The sequence below is a fragment of the Budorcas taxicolor genome, chromosome 7 (assembly GCF_023091745.1).
Source record: "Budorcas taxicolor isolate Tak-1 chromosome 7, Takin1.1, whole genome shotgun sequence".
Lineage (NCBI taxonomy): Eukaryota > Metazoa > Chordata > Mammalia > Artiodactyla > Bovidae > Budorcas > Budorcas taxicolor.
This window is the reverse complement of record NC_068916.1, coordinates 6,535,165-6,546,920: the sequence shown is the minus strand read 5'-3', so window position 1 is coordinate 6,546,920 and position 11,756 is coordinate 6,535,165. Positions and strand designations below refer to the sequence as shown.

At 57.8% G+C, this 11,756-nt stretch overlaps 1 protein-coding gene across 2 annotated transcripts; it reads right to left on the bottom strand.

The window, feature by feature from the left end:
* Positions 1 to 978: 978 nt before the first annotated feature.
* Positions 979 to 11,219, bottom strand: FKBP8 (FKBP prolyl isomerase 8). Of its 2 annotated transcripts, none has more exons than XM_052642964.1 (9): positions 11,125 to 11,219; positions 9,432 to 9,745; positions 6,340 to 6,509; positions 6,131 to 6,219; positions 5,614 to 5,834; positions 4,631 to 4,803; positions 2,539 to 2,616; positions 1,925 to 2,056; positions 979 to 1,500 (listed from the first exon to the last, which is right to left on the bottom strand). In XM_052642964.1, exons 2-9 carry the CDS (start codon positions 9,718 to 9,720, stop codon positions 1,414 to 1,416), a joined length of 1,239 nt encoding a protein of 412 aa, XP_052498924.1. In that variant the 5' UTR covers positions 9,721 to 9,745; positions 11,125 to 11,219; the 3' UTR covers positions 979 to 1,413. The 2 variants fall into 2 exon arrangements, with proteins under 2 accessions (XP_052498924.1, XP_052498925.1); XM_052642965.1 differs by having other exon boundaries at positions 5,614 to 5,831.
* Positions 11,220 to 11,756: the final 537 nt, after the last annotated feature.

Here is an 11,756-nt window from a genome sequence, read left to right as displayed (position 1 = left end):
ACTTTCTGCTGGGTGGCTGTGGCCAGTGGCTTCTCCTCCTGGACTGTAAGGGGGTGTGCGCTAAGTCGCTGCAGTCACGTCCAACTCTGCGATCCTATGGCCTGTAGCCCAGTGGGCTCCTCTGTCCATGGGGTTCTCTAAGCAAGAATACTTGAGTGGGTTACCATTTCCTCCTCCAGAGAATCTTCTGAACCCAGGGATCAAACTGCTCCTTTCACACCTCCTGCATTGGCAGGTGGGTTCTTTACCACTAGCGCCACCTGGGAAGCACTAGTAAGGGGCTGGGCATGAGCCAAACACTTGTGTGGTCTACCTCAGAGATCTCCTTTCCTGGAGGCAGGCTAAAAGAGCAAGAAGGAACTCACGTTGATAAAGGTGCCAAACACTGGCTTTGGCTATCCTGGTTGGGACGGTGGGCAGCGTTTTGGGGAGAAGCTCCTATAGCCCTGGGTTGTTGGGAAAAGGAGATGGGACACAGCTCCTGGAATCAACCCCACCCCTCCCCAGAGGCCTTGCAGGGTCCAGCTCTGCTGAGCACCCACTTTTTATCACCTTTGAACATACCAGGTTCCATCCTGCTCCAGGGCCTTTACACTGGCTATGCTGCTGCCCAGATACGGGTCTGTCTGCTTACTGCACAGCCAGACCTCTGTGGTCACTGAGGGCTCAGCACAGTCCCGTGAGGTCCCATCAGGGTCCCCCGCTGCAGATGAGGCGACAGAATTGAGAGGTGGGGTAAGGACCACACCTAGCAATGAACTCCCGCCGAGTCTGATCAGGCATCCTGAGCACAAGGCCCCACTAGGCCAGGTCTGTTTCCCACTCAGCACAGAGGGTCTGCTGTGGCCTGAGAGCAGACAAGCCCCCTCTAGTCCCGGCTTGGCCACATCCACCGTCCTCTGTGACCCTGGATGTGGTACAAAAGGCCTCCGGCTCAGCCCCAAGTGACGCTAAAAGAAGGTTCCAGAACGAGCAGGGAGCGGGGTGGGAGGCTTTTATTTCACTGTGTGTGGGTGGAGGGGGCCTGGACAGAGGGCAGCAGGCAGGGCAGGAGGGGCTGGAGGTTGGAAAGGGGCTGGGCAGGGGGAGGGCTGCCCCCAGGCCTGTTGGGAAGAGGACACTGGGACTGATCCCTGCTGGGACCTCACCCCGGGGGTGGGGTGGGAATTGGGTCTGGAGCAATGAGGGCCCCCTTGCTCCAGGCTGGATGTGGGGTCCGGGCCCTGCCTCGCTTTCCTCCAATAGGGCTCAGTCCCTCCTGCTCGTGGGGCCACGTGACCCCCAAACCTCACTGCCCCCGCCCCAGAGGAGGGGGCTAGGCCAGTTAGGGCAGTGGACAGGGAGCCTGGGGGAGTTAGGGAGCACAGGATGGGGGTCCACGGTGAGTGGAGGGGATGGTGGCCACCTGGGCGGTCAGTTCCTGGCAGCAATGACCACAGAGAGAGCCACGCCCCCCAAGGCGACAGCAGTTGCCCCAAACAGCCACTTCCATGGGATGGACTGTGGATAAAGGAGAGGGAGAAGAAGGCTAGACAGTGGTCAAGACAGATGGCTTGCACCTCAGCCAACGACGACGGTCCCAACGGGCCTCCCAGGAAATCACGGCCTGAAAATGCCTTGCCTACCTCTCGGAAAACTACACCTGCATCAAAACGCAAGCCAAGACCCCTCCTCTGGTACACCTCCCCTTCCCCTCTGAAGGGAGCCAGCACTCCTCTGCCCGAGCCCTCCTGATTGTATCTTCTGCTCTGGCTCTGATCACACAGTGCTGGGGACTCTCTGTGTCCATGTCCCCAGCACGATCCAGCATGACCCAGTTCAGGAAGACACTGATGTTGCAAAATGAAGAAGCTCCCTCTGCATGGTGTACCCTGCACACAGCCCTCCTCTGGGAGCTTCCCTGTGCCTGCCCGCCCCTGCTCACCCAGGCACCCTTGCCAGGACACTTGGCAGGCAGCCGGCTGGGGTTGCCCAGCATCTTCCGGTACAGGGCGGTCTCCGTGCTCCTCTGGGCCGCATGCTTCTTCACCAGCTTCGAGAGCTCTGCGTGGATCGTCTGTGAGAGCAGAAGCCAACCACTGTTGCTAGCAGCCTGCCTCCCTGGGGCCCAGGGGCTCGCTGGGGCTGGAACCGCTGGGCCTTGGGAGCTGTCTGCTACTCGCCGGGCATTAGCAAAGTGGGGGGCGCTGTCTGCGTCCTCCGAGGAGGCCAGAAGATGAGGTGGGGCAAGGGTGGCCAGAGGAAGGTTTCCCAGAAGAAATATTCTGGGAAGGAAGCTGAAAACACCAGCACTGGCCAGGCTGGCAGTGCCCTTGACCTCTAGAACCCCTGCTGGGGTGAGAGCCCAGACTGCCTCTGCAGGGGTCAAAAAGGGTCTCAGCAGGCAGGTTGGAGCCCTTCAGTCACGCACCCCCTGCTACTGCCCAGATAGAAACTCTACAGGGGAGAGCCACAGCAAGCAAGATAAGGGGCAGACCACAAGAGGAACTTCCCGATAGGTCAGCATGGCAAGTCTCAGGGTGCCCCCATTCTGCTCACCTTGTTGGAAGGTTCCAGCTTCAGGGCTGCTCTCAAGATGGGGATGGCCTCACTATACTCGCCTTGCTGGGCCAGCACCTGCAGGAGCAAGTGGGGAGTTATCACTTGGACCCAAGCTGGGCCACGTTCTCCTTCAAGAGACCCAGCTCTGCCAGGCTCCCGGCCATCTGACTAGTTCCAAGTCTATCTCCAGCAACTGGCCCAGGGCTCCGGTCACCCCTACACTGCTCCCCGGAGCCCTCAACTACCTGCGCGGCGCGCCAGGCTCGGTGCCCCTTCCCATGAACGCTGGTTTCACCGTGTGCAAGTGGCCCAGGCACTCTCTCTCCTCCTCCCTCACCACCTTGGCCGACTCGAGAAGCCAACCAGAAGCTGCCAAAGCTCTGGCCACACTGAATGGTTCAGAGCCAGGCGTGTGACTCAAGCCAGCCAATGAGATCCAGCCGGAACTATGCTGGGAGCACTGGGAGGCCAGCTGCTTAGTGGAAAGGATGGCTGGCCCTTTTGGCAGAGCAGGAGGGAGCATCTTGAGAGAGGAGTGTCCCTGAGAAATGAACACAGCAGACAGACACAGGTATCTCCGTAACACTGCTGAACACCTGGATCCAGCCGTGACTGAAGCCAGCTAGGCCTGAAACTCGGCAGTTCCACAAGCCATCGATTCCTTCTGCTTGAATCTGAGTGCGTTTCCATCACCTTAGACCAGCAGACCCAAACAGGTGTGAGGCTACAAGAACCGACAGTCTCATTTCCCCCAAGAGGATTCTTTTAAACCCTGAAAAACAGGGTCAGCATCTTTTCTCTCCTCACGTTTCTATACCCAGAAAGTACTTTAAAAAACACTGGCTGGCCTGCTCAGTAAAAGTGAAGTCGGTCAGTCATGTCCGACTCTTTGCAACCCCATGGACTGTAGCCTACTAGGCTCCTCCGTCTGCTGGATTTCCGAGGCAAGAATGCTGGAGTGGGTTGCCATTTCCTTCTCCAGGTCTCTGACACACTAAGTGACCCAGCATTTGCTTATGCCTTAGTTTCCTCAGTTTACTGCTAAAAAGTGCTGAAGGCACCCCCTCTCCCAGCAGAGTGAGGATGAACAGAGACAGGGACAAAAGCAACTCAGGTCAGGTCCACTCAGGCCAAGCTCCCCGCCACGCTCCACCTGCACTTACTCAGCACCTACTGTGTGCCTGGCTCTATTTGCAGCGCTAGAGATGTAGCAGTGAATGAGACATACAAAGGGCTTCCCAGGTGGCTCAGTGGTAGAGAATGCGCCTGCAATGCAGGAGCCACAGGAGACGCAGGTTCAATTCCTAGGTCAGGAAGATCCCCTGGAGGAGGGCACGGCAACCCACTCCAGTATTCTTTTGCCTGGAGAATCCCAAGGACAGGGGAGCCTGGTGGGCTATAGTCCATAGGGTCGCAAAGAGTCGAACACGACTGAAGTGACTTAGCACGCACGCATACGACATACAAAATCCCCACCTCTGGGAAGGGAAACGGACAAGAGGCATGACACCTGCCCATGCTGACAGTGACACAGGAAACAGGAAGACAGGGCAGGCGGGTTGTAGGGAGGCCTTCCTGACGAGGTGACATCACCGCAAAGGCTTGAAGGAGATGAGGGAAGGACTCGGGGAGTAAACAGGGCGTGGACAGCCCACGCAAAGGCACTGGGGCAGCAGCAGACCTAGCCCCAGTACCAACCAACAGCAGACTGGAAGGTGATGGCAGGGGGAAAGACCAGATGGCTCTCAGCCTTGAAGTCCACGAGAAGAACCCAGCTTTTACTGAGGGAAATGGCAGTCACAAAAGGGTTATATGCGAGGAACAATTACGGATGGGCCAGGTGGCAGCGCCGGGGAAGAGAGGGAACCTAAGACCCAAGGCTCGGCTCAAACATGGCCTCAGTCAAGGAATTGCTGTGACCCAAGCCACAGCCCTGCACCTATCTGAACCTCAGTTTTCCCATCTGTACCCCAGGGAGGTTGGTTGGCTGATGCTCACGCCCTTCTCAAGTCTGGGGTGGGAGACCAGCCTCACTGCCCTGGGATGGGGAGCCAGCCTGCCCACCGGGAGCCTGCGAGCTGCAGCTCACCTTGCCCTTGCGGAAGAGAGCCTTGATGTTGTCAGGCTGGTGCTCCAGCACGAGGCTGCAGGAGCGCAGCGCTGCGCGGTAGTGATCCAGCTTCAGCTGCGAGGCCGCCAGGTTGTTCAGACACTTCACCTTCAGCTGCAGGAGCTGCTCCTCCTCCTCGAATGTCATGTCCACTGAGGGGAACAGCACGCAGCCACAGCTGCTGTGACCATGCCTCCACCCCTCCCCCCAGCCATCCAGCTGCAGAGGGACCAGACCCAGACCAGGTCCACCCTCCGCACCTGGTGGTGGAGGAGACTCGGGGGAGGGTCTCTGAGTGTCCCAGTGACAGGAGGCAGGGGACTTCCAAGCTCCCAGTGCTGTGGGACCTCTACCACCTACTCCTTGAGGGGACTCAGGCCTCTCTGGCCTCAGCTTCCCCATCCTAACACAGGCCAAGACCAGCACCATCCTCAGGGCACTCCCAAGGAGTCTACAAAACGGAGCCTAAGTGAACAAGGGCCTGATCACGGGACACGTGGATCAACAATGTCTGCAGTCAACCACATTTTAAACATCTATCTGCACTCCATAACATTCCACTGACCTGGGATACAAGTCCTGACCTAAGGAGGCTTAATCACCCAGCTGGCTCAGTGGCAAGAATCTGCCTGCCAAGCAGGAGACACAGGTTCGATCCCTGGCTCGGGAAGATGCCCTGGAAAAGGAAATGGCAACCCATTCCAGTGTTCTCGCCTAGGAAATTCCATGGACAGAGGAGCCTGGTGGGCCACAGTCTATGGGGTCGCAAAAGAGTTGGCGACAACTTAGTGACTAAACCTCCACCACCAGTGGTAACTACAGGCTAGGCATAGCTGAACATCCACCCAGATTCTAGAACTTTCTAGAACATTTTGAATCTGGAGCCCTCTGTGGCTTGAAGTTTCTAGCACTAGTGGGGATGGCTCTGCAGGGAGGTGCTGGGGTTTGGCCTGGCGGTCAACCTTTGGCACTGGAAGTGATGGCCTTGATGGCGAGGTCGTAGGAGTTGGCAGCCAGCACGAAGTCGGCCCGCTGATAGTGAGCATTGCCACACTCCCGCTTCCGGTTGGCCAGGGCCACACGCTCCTGCCCCGTGAGCATCTCCAGGTCAGGCCCATCCACAGCAGTCTTCAGAGTCACCTCCAGGCACAGGGCCGCGTGCGGGGGGATGTATGGGCTCCTGCTGGGGGATGGGGTGGGGATAGCACTCAGACCCAGCGGCCACCGTGACTGAACCCCCAGGCACACTGGAATGGCTCAGGAGCGGGCGGGAAAGGGCTGTCACCCCTCCTCAGTCAAACACAAGGGAAGTTAACTCTTGCTCCCCTTGAGCTCCGTGGCCTGGAGCAGGATTTCCCTCGCTGAGCCTCAGACTCCTCTTCTATAGAGTGTGCAGGCAGATGGGGTGAGATGGGGGAACCACCCGTCCCACCCACTCCTGCATCCCCACAGGGACCCCTGTAAGCAGCAGGTTCTCACCTGCCCTGGGGGCCATAGCAGTACTTGGAGTCAGCAGTGACCATCGCCGTCTCCCCAACGTCCATGAGCGGGACGCTGAGATCCAGGGCCTGGGAGGGCGGGGGGGCAGAACTGGTGGAGTGGGCCCAGCAGTAGCACAGCGGAGCCTGCACACCCCACCACGACCAGCACACCCCCGCAGCTCACCCCCACCCCGCCCCTCTTCTCACCTGGATGACGTCACAGTCGCCCAGGGTGAACACCAGCTCCGGCTCCTCCTGTACTCGCGTGCCATTCTCCAGAGACGTCTGCAGCCGCACAGTGACCACCTGGCCCTTGGTCGGGCGGCTGGAGCCCGGTGGGCCTGGAACCAGCGTCTTCTTCCTCAACAGCCCATTCCCTGCCAAGGAGAGGGAACAAACAGGCTGTCACCGAGCGGCTGAGATGAGTGGCTGCCCCCTGGGCAAACTCTCCCGTCACCGGCAGCTCTGCCTCTCCTGGGGGTGGCACAGCACCAGGGCACAAGCTGAGTTTTCAGTGGCCCCTCTCCCACTGACTGGGCAGGTGACCCCATGCCTCTGGGTCCCAGTGTCCCTGGCTGGACAGTGGGCATGAAAGTACTGATTTGGGGACTGACGATACTGGCCCTGGGATGGGCTCAGTGAATGCTGGCTGGTCTGTTATCTTAAGACAATCAAAGGAGGGGGGACATCCCTGGAGGTCCAGTGGTTAAGAATGCACCTTCCAACGCAGGGTTTGATCCCTGGTTGGGGAGCTAAGATCCCACACGCTGCAGGGCAGCGAAGCCCGTGGACTGCCACTGCTGAGCCAGCTCACCACAGCTAGAGCAGCTCACACTTCATGACAAAGAACAATCTGTGCACAGCAGTGAAGATCGAGCACAGCCAAAAATTAAGAATGAATAAATGAGGCTTCCCTGGTGGCTCAGTGGTAAAGAATCCACCTGCCAATGCAGGAAATACGGGCTCAATCCCTGATCTGGGAAGATCCCACATGCCACAAAGCAAGTAAGCCCGTGCGCCACAACTATTGAGCCTGTGCTCTAGAGCCCAGGAGCCGCAACTACTGAAGCCTGCGCTCAGCAACAAGAGGAGCCAGAGCAATGAGAAGCCCACGCGCTAAAACTGCAGAGTAGCCCCTACTTGCCAAAACCGGAGTAAAGCCAGAGCAGCAGCGAAGACCCAGCATAGCCAGAAACAAACTAATTAAAAGGAAAACATCAGTATAAACATACATCTAGTTAATTGCTAAATTAAAAATAATTTTTAAAAAGAAAATGGAGTTCCCTGGTGGCCTAATGGTTAGGAGTCTGCACTTTCATTGCTGGGACCCAGGTTCAAGCCCTCGTCAGGGAACTGAGATCCCACAAGTGGCCAAAAGAAGAGGAGAAGAAGGAAAACATCTCGGCTCAGTGAGGGCAAAGGGCTGAGAAAAGCCCTCCTGCCCATCACAGTCAAGGCAGCCGGGATGCCCAGAAAAGAGACTCGAGAGCGCTGCCCTGTCCCCTCTCCTTTGGTTCCAATCTCAGCCCTGAGACATCTGGGTCTCAGTTTACCCAGCCACGAAATGGGGTGGCTGGGGCTTCTCCTGGTGACACCCAGAGAGTAGCTTGCTTGGTTAGTAGAGTACCTGTGATGCCAGGAGTGTGTCCTGACTAAAGCACCACATCACACGGAAAGACCTAAAAGCAAAAGTAACCCCTAGCTCCCCCCTCCAGCCACCAAGGAGACCACTACGTTCCTCCCCATACCCCAAACAATTTTAGGGATGGCCAGATGGCCACAGCTAACACCTCCTGAGGACCAGGCATAAGGCCCCAGGCCCTCAAAGACCCACTCAAGGAGCCCCACAATGAAGACACCCACAGCCATCCCATTACAACTGCTGAGGTGATAGAGGGCTTATACCTACGGGGCACAAGAGACTGACGTCACCTGCAGCCACCCAGTATACAAGAAGTACCTGTATTCTGTAAGTCCCCAGGTCTGGAAAACACTGCCATGAGTCGGAGCAGACCCTAGTCTAAAGATGATGGGCAGGGAGATCTACTCGTATTGTGGAATATTCTAGAGTGTTCCAAATTTCTGCAGGGCTCCCCAACTTATACCTGCCCCTGCATCCAGTTTCAGAATCACTTATCTAGTGGATGCCGAGGGATCCTGTGTCTTGAGGCTTCTGGACACTAACAGGGGATATGTTGGTAGGATCTCAACCAAGCGCTGTCTCTTGCCCGGGGAAACTCTGGGTAAATCACAGCTTCTCTCAAGGCCTCAGTTTCCTTGTCTAGAAGCCTGAATTCTGGCCTCAGAGAGTGGTTGGCTCGAATATAAACAAACAGAGCCATCCTCATGCTCATAGAGGGAGCAGGGCAGTCCTTCCTGTCAGTAGAGAACTTCCCAAACTTTAACAGAGCCAAGCGGCCTGTGCAACCTTGGACAAGTCCCTTCACCTCTCTGAGCCTGTTTCCCTAACTGTCAAACAGGGATATGGTAGGAATTACAGCACAAGGTTGCTGTGAGGATAAAATCAGAGGATGCACAGGCCTGGCACGGAACCACTGCTTAGTAAACATCACCTGCTGTTTGTTGTTTTTTTTCAGGCATAGTAAAGTCTGTATCTGTAGTGGAGGTGAAATCAGTACCAACTTGGTTTTACCAGTGTCTGTATCATTTGGTACTACTTACTAGTGATGTGCTATCATTTGTGTGGACATTAGCGTTACTGAGTGTTCTAGGTATCAGAACTAGTAGTACTGTGTTTATTTTCCAGAGCTGCTGTGATGGAGTGTTTAGTGGACGCTGCAGCACATATGGGTTCTCCTAGTTTCTCTCTTCCAGGACTTTTCTCAACACTGAGCACACTAATGAAGACTATGAATGGGATGTTCCACAGATCTACTTGACCTTAGAACACAGTTTTGGGGGGCATGGGTCAGGCACTGGTCAGACAAATGCCAAAAAAAGGAATGGGGGTTGAGAGCTCTGTGTGGCTCTGAGCAGGTGATTCAGCGTCTCTGAGTCCTGTTAGCAGCTCTGAGAAAGCAAGTCATACGTGTACGTGTGTGTGTGTGTGAGAGAGAGAGAGAGAGAGAGAGACAAGAAAAGGGCTCATAAACACGAAGTGTCTCAAGCAATTGCCTGTGGCTAGTGATCACCGTGGTTACCACGTTTTACTTCCAATCTCCTTCACGACAGAGATGGGGAAACGAGGCTCAGGAGAGGAGAAGGCCTAGGCCAAGGTCACTCCCAAACCTGAGCTGTCTGGGCGCCATGGGTCAACCCGAGCCACCCCTGCTCCTTACCCAGGATGTCCAGCCACTCGTCGGGGGCCGGGGCGGGCTCAGGCTCGGGCTCCATGGCAGCCAGGAACTCTCGGGCCAGGGCCCCGGGCTGCTCGGCCTCCTCCAGTGGGGGCTGCCCCACATCCTCAAGTGGCGGCAGCTCACTCAGGTCCTCCTCTTCTTCCTCCTCCTCGCCCTCAGCGTCTTCCACCCCATCCAGCACCTCGAAGTCCTCAAGTGGGGGGACCCCAGCAGGCGGCGGAGCAGTGGGCTCAGGGTCTGCAGCAGAGGGCTCAGCACAGGATGCCATGCTGCTGGGGGGATGGGAACTGGCCCTGGTGGGGGGAATGGATGGGGTAAGAATCCCATCACAGCCCTCAAATCTCCTCTGCCTCCATTCCCCACAGTGCCCATCACTTGCTGTGTGACTCAGGGGCTCCAGGCCTTAGTTTCCTCATCTGTACAGTGGGTAGAGAAACAATCCTGGTTTGTTCCAAGGACTTAACAACCCACTCACCAAACCCTGGCATCAGGTTCAAACAGCAGTAGCTATTGTTAGAGTTAATTATTATTTAATCTTTATAAACACCCTGGGAAGTAGAGAACATCCCCTTGTAGAAAAGGAAATTGAGGCCCAGAGTGGCAAAGCCATTTGCCCAAGGTCACAGAGCAAGGCAACCACAGGATACAGGATTTGGAACCTGGGGCTTAATCTGCCCAGAGTGGGTGCTGGGATTTTTTTCTGGGGGACAACCCCTGAGATCTTGGGGAGGCTATTTTTAGAGCCCAAGAGAAAAATAAAGTGAATCTTTACCAGGGCTCCCCACCTTCAGTTGTCCCATCTCCTAAGGGGAGCCTCCCAAAAACCCCAAGGCATTCCTTCGCAATACCTTCCTGAACCTAATACCACCCCCCAACACCAGGGACCGTGTCCCAAACCATTCCCTAGGAGCCCCTTCTCTCCTCAGGCCTTCTGACCACCCTCGAAGTAGCCTCCCCCTTACAGAAGTGGTCGAGACCCCCACGGCTTCTTCCCTGGATATCAAGAACTGACTCCCTCCCCTAGGCCCCGAGCTCTGGAGGTGGTAAAGCCGTCATTATAGCCCACAGCATCTCCTCCCTAACTCTCACCTGCCTGCCCCTTCCGGGCTCGGGTCCCATTTTCTGAGACCCTCCCAGCCCCAACCCCCACAATCCCCTGCGCTCGCATAAATAGCCCTCCCCCAACCCCAACCACCGCCCCCAGCCCGGGCCAGCTTCCCCCACAGCTGGTCTGTCGCCCCTGAACACTTCGATTTCCCCAGACGCCCCCTTCCCAATCCCATAACACCCTAGGCTCTCCAGACGCCCCCTGCCCCGGCCTGGCCCTCCTTCAACCTCCCACCCAAGTCCTCAACGCCCCACGCCTATTTGACGCCACCAGTCTGGGGCTCCCGACCCCCCGCAACCCTCGGGCACCCCTGGCCCTGCACGACTCAGCCGGCAGCGCCCCCACCCGCTGCTCTTGACCCTCCGTGGCCCCCACTCCTGGTCGCCCCCACCAGGTAGCACCCCCTCGGGCACTCCGACCCCCCCGCGCCCCCCAGCTCGCCTCCCCCGCGGCCCTTCACCCCGCCTAGCAGTCGCAGCCCCCGCCGCGCCGGGCCCCGGACTAGCCCAGGCCCGGGCAGTGCTTCGGGCCGACGCGGCCCCGCTGGCGCCCCGGGACACGTGCCTCCGGCTCCGGGACCCCAGCCTGGGGTCCTGCGCCCCCCTCCCCGCCCCCAGCCGCGGCCGCCGCGCCTCGGGAACCAGGCTCTGGCGCCCAGCCCCGCCCTCACCGCACCCATTGGACGCCGCCGCAGTGACTACAGCGTCCATTGGTGTGCGCGCACATCCGTCTCCGGCACAGGCACCGCCCCCTTCCTGCTTGTATCAGCGGGGCGTTCTTAAAGGGGCAGAGGCCGCCGCGCCACCCCCCGACCGGGGGCGGGGGCGGGGGCGGGGGCGGGGGAGAGGGCGGAGGCGGGATCCGGGGTAAGGGTGGGGGTGCTGTAGATCCTAGTCAGTTCACAGGTCAGCACCGCGCAGCCTGGTCAGACTAACCGCTTGTCTGACATTCGGCTCATCTGCGAAATGGGGATAAACACCTTTATCGACGCACTCTCACCTTGAGGGATGCTGGGAGGACAGCATTAAATGGTACTTTCTTAAGGAACTCAGGTTTGCGGGTCAGGGCAGTTCTGAGACTGCTGGATAACCCACCATGAATCCCTAGTTACTTCTGTAGATCACAGGCTCCGAGGAAAGCGACGTGCCCAAGGGCACACGGAACCTGGGTACCCCACCCCCACCTCCCCACCCCCG

Bases quoted from the DNA above. Each gene is read 5' to 3' on its own strand.
- FKBP8 (XM_052642964.1), bottom strand. From the start codon at position 9,720: ATGGCATCCTGTGCTGAGCCCTCTGCTGCAGACCCTGAGCCCACTGCT. The intron at 2,617-4,630 runs GTGAGCTGCAGC...TTGCTCCTGCAG, and splicing joins CTCTCTTCCGCAAGGGCAAG to GTGCTGGCCCAGCAAGGCGA. The intron at 1,501-1,924 runs GTGAGCAGGGGC...CTTTATCCACAG, and splicing joins GTCCTGGCAAGGGTGCCTGG to TCCATCCCATGGAAGTGGCT.